The sequence below is a fragment of the Harpegnathos saltator genome, unplaced genomic scaffold (genome assembly GCF_003227715.2).
Source record: "Harpegnathos saltator strain DR-91 unplaced genomic scaffold, Hsal_v8.6 scaffold115, whole genome shotgun sequence".
Lineage (NCBI taxonomy): Eukaryota > Metazoa > Arthropoda > Insecta > Hymenoptera > Formicidae > Harpegnathos > Harpegnathos saltator.
Genome location: NW_020229890.1, coordinates 516,484 through 536,313, shown reverse-complemented (window position 1 = coordinate 536,313; position 19,830 = coordinate 516,484). Strand labels below are relative to the sequence as shown.

General features: G+C 38.2%; 2 protein-coding genes across 4 annotated transcripts; one reads left to right on the top strand and one right to left on the bottom strand.

The window, feature by feature from the left end:
• The first annotated feature begins 1,700 nt into the window (after positions 1–1,700).
• Pcf11 (Pcf11 cleavage and polyadenylation factor subunit) lies at positions 1,701–16,046 on the top strand. Of its 3 annotated transcripts, none has more exons than XM_011149649.2 (17): positions 1,701–2,347; positions 4,414–4,647; positions 5,388–5,513; positions 6,064–6,249; positions 6,340–6,576; positions 7,217–7,321; positions 7,448–8,669; positions 9,150–9,258; positions 9,367–10,752; positions 10,848–11,090; positions 11,213–11,562; positions 11,747–12,008; positions 12,108–12,334; positions 12,595–12,836; positions 13,267–13,281; positions 13,930–14,437; positions 14,569–16,046. In XM_011149649.2, exons 2-17 carry the CDS (start codon positions 4,483–4,485, stop codon positions 14,901–14,903), a joined length of 5,718 nt encoding a protein of 1,905 aa, XP_011147951.2. In that variant the 5' UTR covers positions 1,701–2,347; positions 4,414–4,482; the 3' UTR covers positions 14,904–16,046. The 3 variants fall into 3 exon arrangements, with proteins under 3 accessions (XP_011147951.2, XP_011147952.2, XP_025158522.1); XM_025302737.1 differs by lacking the exon at positions 1,701–2,347 and adding an exon at positions 2,366–2,667; XM_011149650.2 differs by lacking the exon at positions 13,267–13,281.
• A 612-nt stretch (positions 16,047–16,658) lies between these two features.
• On the bottom strand, positions 16,659–19,094 carry AsnRS-m (asparagine--tRNA ligase, mitochondrial). Its single transcript, XM_011149644.3, has 4 exons — positions 18,873–19,094; positions 17,901–18,475; positions 17,361–17,808; positions 16,659–17,269 (listed from the first exon to the last, which is right to left on the bottom strand). The coding sequence occupies exons 1-4, from the start codon at positions 18,999–19,001 to the stop codon at positions 17,009–17,011; spliced, it is 1,413 nt and encodes a 470-aa protein (XP_011147946.1). The 5' UTR covers positions 19,002–19,094; the 3' UTR covers positions 16,659–17,008.
• Positions 19,095–19,830: the final 736 nt, after the last annotated feature.

The following is a 19,830-nucleotide window of genomic DNA, read 5'->3' as shown; positions in this document are numbered from 1 at the left end:
ATTCAAGAACAATTTAAAGACAAATTTTACTCCTTTAAATAATTTAAATGCTACTTACGTGTGATTTTTTATTTAGGTGATATGTCAAACTTTATCAAACATTTTTATATTTGACGAATCTTCATTTATATTCGGGTAATAACATAAGAATAGTTAAACATAAAATTTGAAAATATATTTGTAATCTAAAGAATTCGAACTCTAAAATGCTTCTAGACTTATTTCATTATTATTATTATTATTATGTTCGAAATTATAGCGTGTTGAATTTTGTTTTACGTTAAAAATTTTAATTAGATACACGCGGTTTTGAAACAATACATATAATATAGCAATATTCATTTTACTGAAAAATATAACGTAACAATTGATGACAGCGATTTCTTTTACAAAGAAAAGAATAAAAATTAAAACAATAGTTCTTTTTGCTCGTAATTCTTATTTCGACATATATTAATTGTTGTAGAATCGTTGTACAAATAAGTATTTTGCACGACCGTATATTTCAAAAATTTCAGTTGTAAAACAGAAAATTTATTTAAGTGGCAATAAATATTTCGCACTAAATACAGACATAAATTTTTCAGAAATATTCACGTAACTGGCACGTACTCATGCATGAACACAACGCTACTTCGACTGTATAGAGAAACGGCTTATAAAAAACATTCACATTTTGTAGAGGTTATCGAGCGGAACAACGTTGGAGGGTAACAGTTTGAGCTTCATCTGTGCTGCGAATGAGTAACAGCGATGAAGATATTGTTGAACCGAGATCGATATTTCGCGATACGAGAAGTTTTGTATGATGTTTCGCCATAATTCGCAATCCTACAAATGTGCACCCACAGACATAATTTGTCTGTTCTTTGTAGCTGCACTGTTGAACTGGTGCAATAAGTTAAAACGAGACAAATATCTCTAGCTTATTGCACCAGTTCAGTAGTGCAGCTACAAAGAACAGACCATATATCTAAACTAAAATATATCTAAACTGCATGTTCGAGAAGAGTGGAAAAGTAGAGCCAACATAGAAAAGGATATACTCTGCTTTGTGTCTATGCGTTCTCTCCCGCACACGTGATGAACGGAGTGTAAGGAGAGTGTAGTTGCGATAGTACATCGCAACTGCCTCTTCTCTTTCCCCTTCCATCGTGTGTGTGAGAGAGAACACACGAGCATAAAACAGGATGCATCCTTTTCTATGTAGCTCCATCCCTATTCCTAAAATTTGGGAGCAGGCGTAGTCTATGGTCTGTTCTTTTTAGCTGCACTACTGAACTGGTGCAATAAGTTAAAATGAGAAAAAATATAGTTGTCTCATTCTAACTTATTGCACTAGTTCCGCAGTGCAGCTGAAAAGAACAGACTAGATACACGATATCCATAGGTGCATCCAATACGCTAAGCGAGCGCTTGCATTTGATTGGTACATTCCTCTAGATCTAAAACTATGCACTAATCAGAAGCAAGAATTCAGTAAGCGCTGCAGCATCGGATACATCCTGTGAAGTTGGCTTTACGACTCCATAACTGTGCATTGCATTGTGATTCCGGACTTGTCCACCGTGGCGCTCTATGCGCGCGTCTAGAAGCTGTCTCTATCACGCGCGACGATTGGTGATTTTTCGACGGCCAACCGACGACGAAATAACAGTGACCAATCAGGAAGGACGTTACATCATAGTGGGGTACAAAGGTATGTCCGGCCATTTTATGTTGGATATCTGTTCCGCGTAGACAGTCTTGCTCGCATGTTTTCACTTGTAAGACCGAATCTGGTCATAACATCGTGAGACGCGCTTACATCGTGAGATTTCCAGAGCGTAGTAATTACGTGTGAATAGTTGAAGGTGGTGCCGTTACGATAAAAACGTGATCGGTCAAGTGGGAAGCCACGACCGTGCATTCGGGCGGCGATTCACGAGAGAGAGACGACAACGGCGACAACGGTATTTCCAGATGCGTTCTAGACGTTACCGCGACCGTTTGTGTTTCGATCGCGTACGACAGCCGTGATAAGTGGTGTAATGTGTCCTGCGATTATGTATTCTTAATCGTGAGAGTGCGGTGAATTAACGAGCGAGAGAGAGAGAGAGAGAGAGATAGATAAAGATAGAGGGTGTATGATTGTGTGTGTATGTGTGAGTGAGGGAGTGAGTGAGTGAGTGTGTGTGATTGAGAGAGAGAGAGAGAGAGAGAGAGTAGAGAGTAGTGAAGACCGTGCAAAAGAGAGAGTGAGGGAACGAGAAAGAAGAAAAGCAGAAGAGGAGGAGGAGAGAAGAGCGAGCGAGATCGATAAGTGTTTCTCATCGTGCGAATGCCGTGCAGTCGAGCTCGTTTATAGGTGAGTCTCTCCAGAAGCACTAGGATAATATTACATAAACGCGCACACAGAGCGATATAATTCGTCTTTTCCGCCCGGTTTTTCCATCTGCGACGAACGGCGAGGCCGGGCCGAGCGAGCCGCTGCATCGCTCAAGTACGTGTCTGAATGTCGTCACTTTCGCCCTAGATTACGTCTCGGCACGGCGAAAGTGTGCTTTTTCGGCAGACGACCGTCGCCGCGAATTCGCGACGTTGCGTTTCACACCGTCTGCTCTGTGCGCATACGACAATATTTGTGCAGTCCGCGTTGCACTGCCCTGACGATTTTCCTCGTTATTGGTGAGTTATCGAGAGCGAGATACTGTTTATATTTTGTCCATCGTGCTCTCACAAATATTTCAACGTTTCAGCGGTCCCGCGATTATCGATTGCGTGCGTTTTTCTTTTTATAATTATCCTGCGAGATATATTTCGCTTATGTAAGTAGTTCAAATCCGCGAGGTCTTTGGTCCGTACTGAACGATACGTTCCAACTTTTGTCGGAAAAAAAGATAAATTTCTAGCCGCACGTGATCTTGAAGAATCTCGTTAGCAATCCCCCATAGAGTTATAAGTTATTTCTAGTATAAGTTCAATAGAAGTTATTTTTAAATGCTTTAGCGTTAAAACGTTATAGCGTGTTATCTCTTTCGATAAAAGAGCAACTCAGGTAGACTCACACAACGGCCCGATCGGCATTCCGGTATTTTTCCTTTCCCCTTTTTCATTTTCTTCCAAGACACAATTTTACTGTCGTAAATCCTCGAAGGAATTCTAAGTAGAAATTCGTCCTTTCGGAAACTTTCCACAAAAGAAACAGACCCCTTTTCTTTTTTTCTTTTCTTGTGAGAGAAATAATTGCGAAGGTATGCGACCTCGGAGATAACCGTGACTAACCGACTGCTACAAACATGTTATATCTAGCTGAAACCATTTCGTAGGAAAATTTGAGAAACTAAGAAAATATAAGAAATTTCACGGCCGTCCTTTTAAACTGAAGCAAATATTTCTTTCCTTTCAGGCGAAGCAGGTATATAACGCAAAAAGGAGAGAAAGAATATGTATACTAAATAGCGTAGAACAGAAACGGCACGGCCGAAAGCGTCGACTGCATTCGGCAGAGAAAACTGCTCTACAGCTGTTGTAAAAAATTCGTGAATCGGATTAGTATACGCTGTTGGATTTAACCGAGATTAAGATGCGCGCATCGTGTTACAACCGTAGTCTAAATTCTTCTTCATTTAATTCTTCTTTTATCAAGATCAGTCGCACCGTTTACATGGTGATGACTCATCAAAATAGCATCGATAAAATCCGAGATGAGTATCTTATCTCTGTCCGGTCTTACGATAAACCGCTCATTAATATGCTTACTGTAGGTCCGTTCTTTCTCGAAAGACTTTTGAACTAAGTTGCACCGAAATAGATATATTTATTCTCTCATTCTAACTCATTGCACTAGTGTGCATCAGTTCAAAAGTTGTTCGAAAAGAAACAGTCCGACGGGAAATCATATTAACGATGCACCGGATTGACTCACAAGACTTTACAACAGCTGGCATCAGTTTTCTCCATTGAAGAAAGAAAAAATTTTGACCCATTAGTTCCGCAGAGAAAGGACAAAGGCTTTTCGTAGTACCTTGACCTGGTAGTACCTCTTGCATCCTTCGCAATATAATAGACAATAGAAGAAAAACAGATAAAAAGCACGTAGGGTCGTAAAACCCAAATCGTAGAAATGTGTCCTCGTTGAGGACATTCAGAATAAAGTTAAGCTTTGAATGTCAGAAAGACGATGATTAACGAAGATAGCAGTGAGCGTCGTGTGAATATTTCATAGTATAGTCCACGTTCGCGCATCTGAAAGTCCAAAAGGAATTCCAAGTTTCGGCAGATCCGCTTATTATTCGCTAATGTACAAACGATTCCCTTCGTTTTGCACAAAAGTCGAAGTTTCTCCCTGCTCGTTGTTCTCTTCAAATCGAAGACGTAGAGAAATAATTTTCTTATATAATAGCACGAGCACGTTTCTCTTTTGTGTTACAGTTCTCTGTATTCTTGCCTTTTATCAAGATTAGTACTCGTACTGCTGTTTATTGGTGGTGATTCGTCAAAATGACGTCGACAAAATCCAAGGAAATCGCGGATGAGTACATCTCATCTCTGTCCGATCTTACGATCAACAGTAAACCGCTCATTAACATGCTTACTATGTTGGCGGAAGATAATATTGACCACGCGCCAGCGATAGTACAAGCTGTTGAGACTCACTTGCAAAAGGTAATTACTTGTATTACCTATATATAGTTGTTATATATCTAATAATATATATATATATATATAATAATTCTTTTTGTCGGGTACTTAATATTATATAACTTTACATCTACTTGGATTTTTCTAAATAGTATCATAATTTTTCAGAAACATACAGACAAGATTACAATGTGATGTGTATATAATTATTTGTGCATTTTTTTAAGAATATCATAATGATTCTATTAATGTATATTTTCGTGTATAAAATGCTTAAAAATTATTGTATTTCTTAACAGCTACTCATTTTTTTACAATTTTATGATGAATTTTTTCTAATAAAATTGTTATTGTTATAACATTTAATTCTTTATTCAATTGGCAATTAATCCATAGATGAAACCTGTTTAAACAAAGATATCTGCTATTAATAAATTACTCTTTAAATCGTAAATTTATTCTTAAGATTAATTGTAAACTTGTACATTGTAAATTAAATTTAGTAATATCTTAATTTCTTATTAAATATTCATGTAATTAAACTTTTTATCAAGTTGTTTTAGCAAGTAGTACCAAAGAAAAATCGACATCAGATTTGGAAATAAATATGTAACTGGAGAGAAATATAATGTATTTATAATAAAAATATAGTTTCGGAACATGAAGTACATATACTAGATGTGATTCATGAATTTTTCCTCTGCATGTAGTAGATTAAATGTATGTCTAGCAAGCAGCAAAATAACTTTATTATATTCCTCCAGGTGAGAAGTGATATTAAGTTACCAGTTCTCTATCTCATCGACTCGATTGTCAAGAATGTGAATGGAGACTACCTGAATCTCTTTACACAAAATATAGTAAACACGTTCTGCGGAGTTTTTGAAAAGGTAATTCTTTTTTTACAGTTCTTACGAGATCTTTAAAGACCATTCTTCTTCACGGGTTGTGTCGTTGACCGGGAGTAACCTTTAATTTCTATCTATACACAGTACAATAGGACTATTCAACTCTAGGGTCTCTTTACAGTAATTCATACGGAAATATTCCATATATAGAGAGTTTGTCCGCTACTTTATATTTCACGATGACATAAGATAATTGTTTGATCAATATAACATCACTGACGCGTCTCTTCTGAAAGGCTTCATACATTCTATACATGAATTAGCCAGTTCTTTATCTCAGCTATGACGTCTCGAATTCTATGTCCGTGTGTGGAAATCGTAATGAGTTTTGAATAGAAGAAGTTATTACCAAATGCGTGAAAAAAATTTAGAAAATATCGAAAATACTTTTGAATTGTGAAAAAAATGTGTGCCCTACGAAACTCTTACGGCTATTATCGTTATAACATAAAATTATATATAAATATAATTATATAAAATATAATAATATATAAAATAAAATTATATATAAATAAAATAAAATTATCATCAGGTGGACGAGAATACAAGAGCCAGCATGTGGAAATTGCGACAAACTTGGAACGACGTATTTCCACCAAAAAAGTTATTTTCATTAGATGTGCGGGTACAAAGTATCGATCCCGCATGGCCAATCACTGCCCCTTCTAGTGGTATCTCTTCCGGATCTATTCACGTTAATCCACGATTCCTTTCAATGGTAAGCTGAATGCACCTGTATCCGATGCGAATGCATTTCAAACGCTTTTTCGTTACGGCATAATGTCTAAGACAACATAAATATTTCCAGCCTCAACAAGCTGCAACCTCGATTGTGCAGCCGATTGTGCCACCTGTTAAATTACCACCGGGACAGCCGGTAACAACAACGGAAGCGGTCATGCGTGAACAACTGCTGAACAAGCAACGAGAGTTATTGGAACTGCAGAAAAAGAAGATTGAGCTGGAATTGTTGCAAGCTAAAGCAAGTTTAGAGCAACAACAAAGGCAACTCGATAAACAGGCTGGGAGTTTGAAAACAGAATTGGTAAATTTATTCTTAAATACATGTAAATTGATATAAATTAAAATCTTCATACATAGTTCCCTTTGCTTTACATAACATTGATTTTTATAGTAATTATATATTCTAGTATACGTATATAATCATATAGTCAACATGCTTAGAAATACCAGAGTTATTAAAAACAATGTCCGGAGTTTATGGAAAATATCAGAGTTTTTAACAATATTCTTTTGCATTCATAGTGTTAGGAACAATCTATAATAACAGTTTTTGAAAATAATCTGTGACATTTATATTTACCGTTCACGGACAAAATAGTATTCTTTTGCGTACAAAATAACAACAAAAGCTTCAATTTTAAGAGAACATTAATATATACATATTAAATTATATATATATATATATATATACATATATATATATATATTTAAAACTCGTGTGTGTTATCTCGTATTATAAACTCGTGTTACATATGAACAATTAAATAGAAATAAAAATAACTTTTTTATTATGTCGAGTTAAATGTGCCATTTTCGAACTTGAAATATCATTAGCACTAATATTCTGATGTGTTTTGTCGTTAATTTTTAGCATACTGTTATCTCATACCATCCTTTTCTCCTTGGGAAGGCAGTAATTTAACATTTTTTTATTACATTAGGTTACACCTACAACACAAACTACAACGACAAAAGAATCAACAGTGCAAGAGAAACCTGTTGCACCTGTAGTGCCAAATCAAACGACGAAACAAGTAGCAAAACAGGTATTTACATATATACTTGTCACTGTCAATCGCTCGCAAATATTGCGGTGTATTGAAGTATGAAACATACTTGACCAATCTTCGATGTACTTGAAATACTAATAACTGTTTTATTTATTTCATTAGTTCCCCGCGGCAGCTGCGTCGCTTTTAAAGAATGCAGGAGCGAACACCGGGCCACGAATCGCACCAGCTAGTAGTATAGCAGTAGCGTCAGCTAAACCAGTATCACGAGATCCACGTTTGAAATCCACTCCTGTTCAGGATGTGGCAGTGCCAACTGTAGATCCTCGGCAACGCGTGGGTACGACCAGCCCGAAGGAATCGCGGGGTGAAGGTCTAACGCAGTCAGCGCCAAATATAAATAATGTACTTTCAAACCAATTAAAACAGCAGTTACTTTCGAAACCGGCTGTAACTAGCACTACCAACAAGCCTTCGATAAATTTCGCCGGCTCCGATACCCCGGCGACAAACAATAATAATAATAATGCTAATACGAACGTGAATAATAATAATAAAAATTTCAGTGGTAACACAAATAAAGATGCTGTCTCGCATCGAACAAGTCAAAAGAAAGACCCTCGATTGTCTAGTAATAGTAGCGGTATCCTAAACGGTAATAGCTCCAAAAATACCCAAAGTCTATCGGTTGGTAGTAATAGCTCACCGTTACCATTGTCAGCGAGCAATAGAGGAAGTGGAGGCAACGACTCCAAATCGAAAGACTCGAAGAGCTCGAAAGATTCGCGCAGCTCTTCATCGTCTTCGACAGCTGACAAATCTTCCACTTCCTCGAAATCCTCGCATAGGAAAGTAGGCAACAAGTCGCGATCCAAACAGCCACAGTCAGGAACAAGTAAGACTACAAAACTCGACAGAGATTCGAGTCCGATTAGGTCCAAATCTCGCGAGAAAGACAGCGAAGACAACTCACCGTCGTCCTCACGCACCTCTCCACAATCATCCTCCTTCCAAGTGTCTAAAAACCGCAAGAAGAACACGAAATCCCGCAAGCGTAGTCCAAGCCCTCCGTATAGAATCCCCAGGCGTAACGATGCGAAATCGAGCTCAAGCTTAAACAGTTCCGGCGGTGTTACCGAGGAGGAACAATCTGGTTCGCTCATAGTATCTCCTCCTCATCCACCCACATTCAAAGAAATCAGACCGAATGCTAGACAGAGAAATTATGTAAGGCGAAATAAAGACGGCAGTCTTAGTCCGGAACATTCTCCAGCCAGTGCTGGAAATGCTCAGATCGCTGCCGAACCAACATTGGAGTCGTCTAGCAAAGACGAGGATCTCAGAGCGCCGCTGTCACTTCCTGGTACCGCTGTTTCCGTACAAAGTAAGTCAACAGCGTTTGGCAGCATGTATTCATATGTAGTAATATACTGTGTAACATTACTTATAAGAATCTCTCTATTATCAGACACACATATTTTAATCATGCATGCGAGAACCGATCGATCAATCTCCACATGTATTTTCTTTAGTTTACTGCTAAAAATACCGCCTTGAATATTTTTTTCGCAAAGGTGACTACAATGTTTGCATCGTCTCTGGTAGCAATTGTAAGACTGTAACAGGTGAACTCTTAAAAGAAAAGTATCTCTCTATCTTTTTGTGTGCGGAAACTTGTCTCTATTTCTATTTCTTTCGCTCATATACGACTTTGCTCATTCTGAGAGGCAATCTGTTAACGTGGATTCTCAAAGTACAATTCTAAAGCGTAATTGTAGAAATATATGACGAAACGGTAATATTAAGCTAATTTGTAATAAGTTGGTCTCGTTCAGCTTGTTTTACCTGATCTTTTCTTTTGCAGAAGAGGATTTAGATCTACGGGTGTTACCATCTGTTAACACCAACAAGAGGCAAAGTACTGACGCAGAGGTAACTGCCTCTAAAAAAATGAAGACTGAAAAATTCGATGCGTAAGTAACAGATTTGCTGTTGTGCAGAATTTCCCAGACTCCCCTGTTGAGCCTCGTACCTGACTTTAATTAACCTGACGATTAACGCACTTGGTTTTGTCTTTGCAGTTTATTCGGAAATGAGGATGTTGACTTACGCACTCTGACACATCCTAAGGCCGGCCGACCTCCGACGCCTCCGCCGCCTGTAATTTCTGGGGAGGACGGGAAAGACGGCTGGGCGAAGTTAAAGACACCGACGAAGAATGAAAGAGACAAGCAGGCTAACAATGCCGATGATAAGCGCGAGAGAGACCGCAACAGAGACAGACTAGGACGTCTCAGGCTGTACAATAAGCTGCCGGACGATCCGAAGGAAAGAAGAAGGACTTTGTCGAACGAGGAGCAAGACGTCAGACCGACTCGTAGAAGCCGGGAGAATGATAAGCCTGAGATGAGAACCAACGAGGACAGGAACATCGAAATAATAATGAAGCAGGCGGCCGAGCAGCTGAACCAAGGCTCGATCACCAAGATACAATATAACACTCTGATACAAGAAGTGTTGCACATGAGCGAGGACCGCAAGCTGCGGGCTGCGCAGCGCAAGGAGAAGGAGAGCGGCACCATAGTATGGGAAAAGAGTGTCAACATGGATATTCCTGGATCGGGAGATCGCGCTGCTGCGATGCATCAGCGGAAGTCTCTTAGTCCGTCCAACGACAAAGAGGTGATACGGAACAAGGAACACCCTATGCCGCGGAATCCGAACGGTCCCAGATGGCAGAATCAACCTTGGCAGCAGCCATGGGCGCACCCACCGGGCCCGCCGTACGGTGGGCCGCAAGGACACTTCAATTCGGACCTCAGACCAGTCGCTCCTTGGCAAAATCCGCGACACTTCGGACCGATGAGACCAGACTACCAGTATCACGGCTTCAACCACAACATGGGACCCAGTCCGCGCTTAGGTATGATGGGCCCGATGGGTCCTAACGGTCCGATCATGTCGAATCTCCTGCCGAACGGTCCGATCGGCCCGATGGGCATACCGAATCCTCCCATGTCGATAGGATGTCATCCCGCGATGATGATGAACAACGGACCGATGAGTAATCTCATGACGAACCCGAATATGCCGCCCATGTCATCCGGTAGGAACGTGTCGCCGAACGCCGCGTCCAAGTACGATCTCGAAGACAACGATCATCAGAACGCTTACGGTAACGCGTTGATGAAGAACCAGGGGTCGCACAGTCGCGAATTACCGGCGCCCGATCCGAAGTTGCTGACGGAGATCTCGAGGGACACCATGAAGTCTATCAACATCGATAATATACCACGGGAGATTAGGTACTACGGGCAAACGGGCGTGGTCTTTATGAACTGGGATGATCCAAGGGAGATCGGCTTCCAAGATGGCATAAGAAGAATATTGATCGACGAGAAGGACACCATAACTTGCGCGTTCAACGACCAGTACAAGGAATTTATCTACGAAGGAGAGGTTCATAGGTACGAATATATACAATATACATGTTGAGGTAGCTTGAATCGGAAACATCCCGGACGGCTGGAGAGAATAACACGAGAATTTGCGTCTTTTCTAGAATCAAATTGGGCGCACCCACACGAGAATTGTATATCGACGACCGCTGGTACGAGTGTTACTTCGGCGGCATGCCGATAACGATTGAACTTGGTGGTAAGAAGGTCAGCGTGAAGTTGGAGGGCCCACCACCGCAAGTGAAGATCGGCTCAGTGAAGAGGACGGACCTGGTGGTCGCTAAGATCAATCTCATCATCAACGCACGGAATATGGTACCGGTGTTCTTGGACGCGAAGCCGCAAATGTAAGTGTACTCTTCTCGCGCTATGTGCGAATCTAACTCTTAAATCTAATGCTTGAATATGAATTCATCAGCTGATACGTCTCGTATCGTGTAATTACGCATTCCATTTCACCCGTTTGCAGATTTGAGATTGAAGGAAAGCCTCACACGCTCGAATTTACGGACGCGTTGCAAACCGTCCTCCTAAACGGCCGGCCATTCAAAGTTGAATTCGGAGGATTACCGAAACCCATTATCGTCAGAGACAAGAAGCATTTTATTCGATTCTCAGTATTGCCAAGAGGTGTTCGTGCTGGTTATGTTAAGATCACCGGGATGAGAGGCGAGGGTCCTATCGACTCGCCACCGGCCACACCTTTGCAGGCGCTGAAACCTAAAGTAGATTCTACCCCGACTCCGAGCCAGTTGCCCGCTGTAGAACCTGAATCCACATCGCAAGACGGTTCAGACCGCACATCACCGCCAAAGCCAGGTAAGAATGGAAATTTTATCCATCAAGAAAGATCCTCCTAATTATTGTTGTAACCATATTGTAAATCACGATGTTAGAAGCAAAAAACCGTGTGAATTTTTCCCTCGCGATTACTACTGAAAACTTTATTCCTCGCTGAACGTGCATTGATTCTCATATCATGTACAACTATCTAATCTTACAGATTTGCAACTGGACATGCTGTCATCGGTTCTGCCATCAGCGATGGCTCCGTCATCCGGCTTGTCTTATCAGGCGGAACCCGCGGAAAATCCGTCTGTATCAGCACCGGCATTGTCGCTCAGCATGAGCGAATTATTCCAAAGACTTGTCGAGACCGGTATTATCGTTCCGAATCTCACGGAACAAAAGAAACCCGAGGAAGAAGAGAAGAAGGAACCTGAGATTACACCTATTACTTTCGACAAGCCCGAGAGTCTTAAGATGTGAGTAATCTAAACAGACAGAAGACTGACTATTTAGTATGCCGGCATTTGAGCGAAGTCGGATTTTGGACATTACAATGCCGACTTCTCTTTTTACAGAAAACAACCAGCTATTTCTACGGCGTTGTACAGCGGTATGCAATGCAGCTCCTGTGGTGCAAGATTTGCTCCTGAACTGGCCACTCGGTATAGTCACCATTTAGATTGGCACTTCAGGCAAAATAGACGTGAACGTGACTCTGCGCGAAAGGCACACTCGCGACCATGGTATTACGACGTTAGCGACTGGACACAATTCGAGGAGATTGAAGATTTGGAGGATAGAGGTATGTGTATTTACACCTTCTTCGATCATCAATCGAATGTTTTGATTATAAGATATTTATTTAGTGTCTAATACAGATAATAGACATCTCTCAGAGTTAATTTTTCACATCTCTCTCGTCTTGGAAAAAGAGCGAGTAACTTAATATAATTAAAAAGCTTAATATAACTAAAGTAATAACTTAACAACTACATGCTGCATTATATGCTGCAAAGCTGTATAAAACATCAATTTCTCTATCATTTATCTGTCCATCTTTAGCGCAAAGTTGGTTCGAGACTGAGAAACAAACGGCGGAGACGGAAGGTGTAGCTAGCGACGATTCGCCACAGGAAACGTTGCAACCCAGCGTACCGACTGGTAGCGACGAGGATTCGCGGTGTCAAGTGTGCCATGATGCATTTGAGCAATTTTATAACGAAGAAAAGGAAGAGTGGCATTTAAGACCGGCGGTTAATTATGAGGAAAAGAATTACCATCCGCTCTGCCTGGAAGATTATAAGGTTGGTCTCTCTCTCTCTTTCTCTCTCTCTCTCTCTCTCTCTCTCTCTCTCTCTCTCTCTCTCTATCCTAATCAATAAGTATATTTTAATTTTACTTGTTGCAGTGATTTCTTTCAATAAAAACTAGTAAAAAATATTTGCTCTTCTATTAAGTCTTCGTCTGTATTGATCACATATAAAGTCGTAATAAGATTTTTTTAGATCGCCGCAAATATTCTAATTTCACAATAATTTCGAAATCAAGTGAAATTTTATCAATTTATTAATCAAATGCTTGAAATAAAAAAATTCTATATTTTGTGTGTAGTATGTATAGTTCGTATTCTATTGTTTTCACTTTTTGCTGAAAAGCGTTGAGAAGAAACCACTGTGCATTAAGTATTACACTTCATTAACGAAATTTCCATTTGTTGCATTCTTGCAAAAATAGGAAAAGAATCTAGCGGTACGTGATTCTCAATAATTCATACTCACGGCACATATCACCTTTCACGAAACTTCTGTTGTTTGTAGTTTTTGCGCAAGTGTAGAAAATAAGTAATCGTCACACTTACACATCTCCGTTTTCGCAAAATTATTTAGAACAAGTCTGTTCGAGTTGATCGAGCGAGAAAAAATTTCGAATAACACTTGTGCCATTGTAACTATGCTCGGTGTTTGTGTATTACATACACATGTACATAACACACCTGTACATAACGCATGTCTTGTTTTCTTTTATTTCTTCATCGTCTCACTCTGCACGATATGATGAAAAAAAGGGAACGTTTAGGCTCTCGTGCGTCGAAATATAAACAGAATTGGTTCAAGATACATAAAGATACATATATATAATTGTCTTTCCACGCATTACATTAGTATCTCCCTAGCGTAGACATGCAGGCGCAAGACCGATATTTTAAATTTAATCTAAAAAGAAAACTTCTTGTGAGCATTTTTAACAAGTCTTCTTTCTATTCATATTTCATTCTATATTTGTTCCTATTAATATTAACTGCAAACTGGATAGTAAATATAGTTGTAGTTAACATTAATGTTGCCATGTTGTCGATCAGTGTGTTAATAACTTGAATTTATTATATTAAAACTTTAGAGAGTATTGGAAAAGTCAACTTCGGGATTCGAGGAAACGGCTACGGAAATCGAAGAGAGTAAAAAGGAATGTTCGGAAGGAACAACGGCCAAAGAGGAACTTAAACAGGACGAATCCGATGCAGAAACATCGAATAAAGAACTTGAACCTGTGGAAACGTCGCATCAAGAAGAGGAGACTCCTATGCATACTACTGAATTAGAGAGTAAAGAGACACTTTTGAACGCCGAGAGTTCGGAAGCCGCGCAAGATGATGCCGAAAAAACGGAAAAAGCGGCGGAAGAAGTCAACAGTGAGCTGAACACAGACGCAGAGAACACTGAACAAACGTCTGATGCAACTGTGACGAACGAAGAGGAAAAATCTCAGGACGAAAATTCAGTAGTACCGTTCGATAATATCAAGATTAAGGAGGAACCGGTAGATGATATCAGCGAGCAACCCGAGAGCGAATTATTCGAATTCGCTAACGTAGACATTAAAGAGGAGCCTTTGGATCCTGATACAGGTATGTATAATTATCTTACCTTGTGTACTATTGTAAGAGAAAACTTTAAATATATCGTATAAAAGAACTTAATTTCATGTAAAAAACGAGCGATTTTATAAATCATATGTATACGTATCTCTCCATTACAGATCCAGATGGGACTATTATCAATGGACCGGCCACAGTGGATACGACGTACGTCGCGGTGAAGAGTTCCATTGACGGAAATGTGGAATTAGATTCGACACCGGCAACTATTCCCGCGACACCGCCACGAATCAAGATCAACATCACCAAGCCACTGAGCACTAATAAGGAGCCGGAAGAGAAAGAAAAGGTGACGGCGCCTGAAACACCGGCCGAGGAAAATGCGAAGCCTTTGGTGCCAGCTTCCGTTAAACCGAGCTTACGCGGTAGGAAGCTATCGAATTTACCCCCTGTGGAGAAAGGACAAGAACTGTCGGGACTCTGTAGTATAATGTAAATACGCAAGTATGTGTATATAAAGTTTCAAAATGCGCGTCTGTGAAAAATAAAAACTAAAACGTGTTAAGATTTATACACTTTTAAGGTGTAGTGTCAAGAATTCCTATATCGCAGTTTTATGCAGCTTGTACGATATGATGTATATTTCAGTAGTGAAAAGATTGCAATATTTTTCCCCTAATGAGTAGTTTCACAATGCATCCAATATTAAACTACTGAAAAATTATTCAACAGATTGTAACGAATACGGATGCATTGCGAAATTCATTTAACACTCATTCTTTCTGCAACTGTGTTTATAAAATGTGCTTTCTACTTTTTTTTTTTTTTAATATACTAGTCTCTGTACTTTCTTTTTATCTTATGCAATAGTTCTACCCTTGTTTCGCTAAATGTACACAAAATTTTACTTACAAATTTAAGATTGCTTGAATTAGGATCCGCCTTCACCCGCCTTTTATGCACGTACTGGAGCAATCGTATCGTACAAGTTAAAAATGTGTAAAATATGCGTGATGCATGCAAATGTAAATGTATCAGGAAATCTTGATAGCGCAGAAAGAAAAATGTGTACATAACTAACACAATGTAGGAAGATATAATATCATAGCATTCCGAATGTTGTATGTTCACTTGTTTTTAGCTGCACTTTCTGCATTTTTAGTATTACGTGTGTATATATATGTACTCTGACATATGTGTATGTACATGAATACGTATACGTATGGATGATGATATACATAATTACTGAAGAAAGATTTTCAGAAAGTGCAGTTAAAAAGAAGATTTATCGAATGCAATTATTCTTCTTGAGGACATTGCAGACATTGCAAGTCCAACAATGACGGCATAAAGCGTCCAGGTCACAGGACTCATTACGAGTTTCATACCATTTCTACTTGTATAAAATATGTAGCAAATACTGACAGATTAATATGTCCGATGCGTTCGTATGTAGAGATTACGCACTTCATTTAAAGGTGTACAAATTATGTGATATATATGTATACATATATAACTTCTATTTGTAACATGTAGATATTATATTAGTTAAAAACAATGACGAGGAGATTCTAAGTAAGGAAATATGCTATTAATAGATGAGCATTATTTTGTTGTATAAAAGACTTTGTTTACCATAGGTTTGACTTTCTTTTTCCATTGACACCTTTCTACGAAACCCTTCGGTCTTTATAGCTTCAATACTATTTAGGGGATGGATTTGTATCCACAAATAAAAATACTTGGAACAATAAAGACATTATTAAAAATATTTATCCTTTATGATTATACTCTATCAATACTTGATATTCTAATATTACTATTGTCACAAAAGAGAAAATAGAAGCCATCAAAGGCTGGATTCAATTATGTTTCATCTTTGTCACAAATATTCTTTTTATATTTTCACAATTGAATTTATATATTTGTATAATTCTTTGGTGGCCTTTCTCTTTTTTCTTATTGTGATTTTGCGTCAGTTTTCATTACTTTAATTATTTAGTGTTATCTTTAGTAGCATAATATAGTGTAATCCTTTAATAATAAATAAAGTTATAAAGCAAAAAGTAAACTGTTTTAATAATTTTACTCGGAAATAATATTCTTAAATAATTTGAATATTGAAAGTATCTATACATTTACTATAGAAATATATAGTTAAAAATTACACAATTGAAAAGTCAAACATACAGTTCTCTTCCCAATAAACGTGTACATGTTGAAAGACTGAATAAAAAAAAATATATAAAAATGAAGTTAATAATGTTACCCATAATAGCAAATAGCAAAAGTTGGAATGAAAGTAAGAAAGAATAAAAGTGATTCTCACACATATAATATCTTTAGCAAAATAATTTTTTAGAAAATAATTTCATCATCCCACAATTACGTCATGTTGTATTATGTGTAATGTACTAATTTCGAAAAAGGTGTGTGCACACATCATATGTATGCTGTAGCAGTTTAAAAATTTCTGGAAACTCGCCATTGTTTGTACTTAAAAAATTTCCTTTTAATTCGCTGCATAATTAATATATACAGCCATGTTTTTTTGTTGTTGAGGGGATAAATTAAATAATGCAACAGACCTGAAACCTTTATTCATAGTTTGCAATTGTGAGGCCATCTGGGGAAAGGCACAGTGTCCTTTATATTATTGATCCCCAAGACACATTGCAAAAATCTTTCAAATCCCATTCCAAAACCGCCTGTCGGTGCATTCCCGTATTTACGTAATTCTAAATACCATGAAAGATTCCCCATGGTAGGTAACTTTAGCTTTAATTTCTCATAATCATCTTCGCGAATACTGCCTCCTACCAATTCCCCCACGTCTGGTGCCAGAAGGTCCAGTGCCGCTACCTTTTAAGAAAATGCATAAATATATTTACTCAAAATGCACTTACGAGTCTTTGATATTTCTATATTACTTGTTCTTGAAATGCTGGCTCACCTTAGATGGATCATCTGTACACTCTTTCATGTAAAATGGTTTATTATTTTTTGGCCAGTTTATAACAAAGATTGGTACTCCATTGTTATATTGTACTAAAAATAATTCATGGTCTTTTGAGAATACTTCTCCATACTTGATGGGGCACTCTAATTTACTTGCATGCTCAGTTAGCACATCAAATGCTTCATCGTAAGTTAAACATCCAAATTTTTTATCTAACCATTGCGGTTCAGGAATACCCATTGATTGCCAATCTGAAGCTCCTCTCTCAATCATTCGCTTAGTAACTTCTTTTACTAAAAGCTCAACTTCTTCTATCAACTCTTCAACATTCGTAATAAAAGCTACTTCCGCCTCTAACATATAAAATTCTGATAAATGTAATCTTGATTTACTATTTTCTGCTCTGAATGTAGGCCCAAAAGTGTATACTTTTGTGAGAGCTCTGAAAAAGTTCTAGCAATACATTTTGCATCTGATAATTTGGCAAACAGTTAAAAAATATCATCAATCTTATGTATCAAAGAAGTTAATCACCTTGCCATTGTTTCTAAATGCATCTGTCCGGAAACAGTAAGGTAAGTGGTTGTATTAAAATAAATCTCATCTTCAGACTGGCCTTCCTTTTTCATGCTTTTAAGGATCTCTTTAGACTGTGGCTTGACTAAAAACACTTCACCAGCACCTTCGCAATCATTGGATGTCAAGATTGGTGTATGTATACTTATAAACCCCCTATTTCTTAAATGATCTCCAATTACAGTGGTAGCAAGATCACGTAACCTCAATACACTAGCAAAATTTCGTGTTCTTGGTCTTAGGTGCAGGTATTTTCTGATATATTCTTGGTCATATGTCTTTCTTGGAGCAAAAGGATATTGATCCTCCAGAACATTGCATTTGCCTATCACATGAACATTAACTGCATATAGTTCAGTTTTACCATTAGGAGTTAAAGATAATTCTCCCTCTGCACTGATGCTACTTCCGTAACTTAAATTATCTGGTTTAATGGATTTTGGTATAACGACTTGTAATATTTCACAAGTCGATCCGTCGGAAATGTCAACAAAGACGGTATCCTTCATTTTTCGCAGTGCACGTACCCATCCCTAAATATAGAGACCAACATTTGTAAATGTAAACAAATTAGTCTGATAGAAAACCTATCATAAGTTATAAAGGTGATGATAAAACATCTAAAGTAATGTCACTTTCGTCATTCGTGATTGTCATTGTTCGTTTTAATGTAGTCAAATAAACAACACTGTCTGGAAAATCTGTGAATAAGGGAATCAGAAGGGTTAAGTTTTTTTTTTTCTTTTCTTGGAGTATCAATTAATATATTAATATATGCGAGATCCTAGATACCACAGTCGCCCAAACGACGCCGAAGATACCCGAGAAACGTCATCGATGTTTCAAACATTCTCTGGTCATCTATTACGCGTCTTTTGGGTTCCCATATTGTCCAGAACGTAAAAAGTCTCATAATGGAGTACATCTAACCTGTACTTCCGTACGCTTTCCAACCGCCTGTTTCGACGTCACGTCTGAAATCGTCGAGCATTTGTGTACACCGCACTTAACGATGTCAATTTTAAAAGGATATAATCTCCTGATATAATTCGAGAGCATTTCCGAAGGCAACCCACTCCTGACTTAATTCGTTCGAAAATCGTCTGATCGCACAAAGAAATTCAAAATGGAGTCGTGCGCGAGTAAAGCTTAATGCCGTCACTGCTGTTGCAAATGGCACTTCTCGAAGCGCGCCGACGCGTCACTTCTACTTCGATAATGAGGAATCGCGGGATGACGCGAACCTTAACTTTAAACCGATCTTCTCGAGCCAAGTTTACGTTTCGTACATTTTCTCAATGTTACAACTAACTGATGTTACATGTAACATATACAGTTATAACATAACACGATATACATTTTACAATTATTTACACGATGATATTTTTCAGATACTCCCTCTGTAATAAGAATTTTCTTTCATATTACACATATAATGCTATAATTAAAACTATATATATCATTACTCAATCATTAGCAATGATATCACTGCAATTCTCGAAGGAGAATCGTGAGTGAAATATTTAACAGTCGCGCGCTATAAAACCAGTTTTTATAAAAACCACCTGTCCTGTTCAAATTGCCGATCGTCTGAGAATTAAATATTTCAAACTGTACAATACTTCCTCGAATGCAATCATTCTATCGTCACTTGTTTCCTAAAGTTACAACTCGTTGAATTTCATCCGTTTCTTACGATGGGATGAAATTTTTCTGTTGACTGAAAAGTACTCATGCATGAAATAAAAAAAAGTAATAAAAGTAAAAAGAAAGAAACAATCAGATGTTCTTTTCTTAACCAATGACTAAAAGTACATCACGTTCTCTGCTACTAAATGCATACAGTAATGAGTCAGAGAAACGGAGAGAGAGAGAAAGAGAGAGAGAG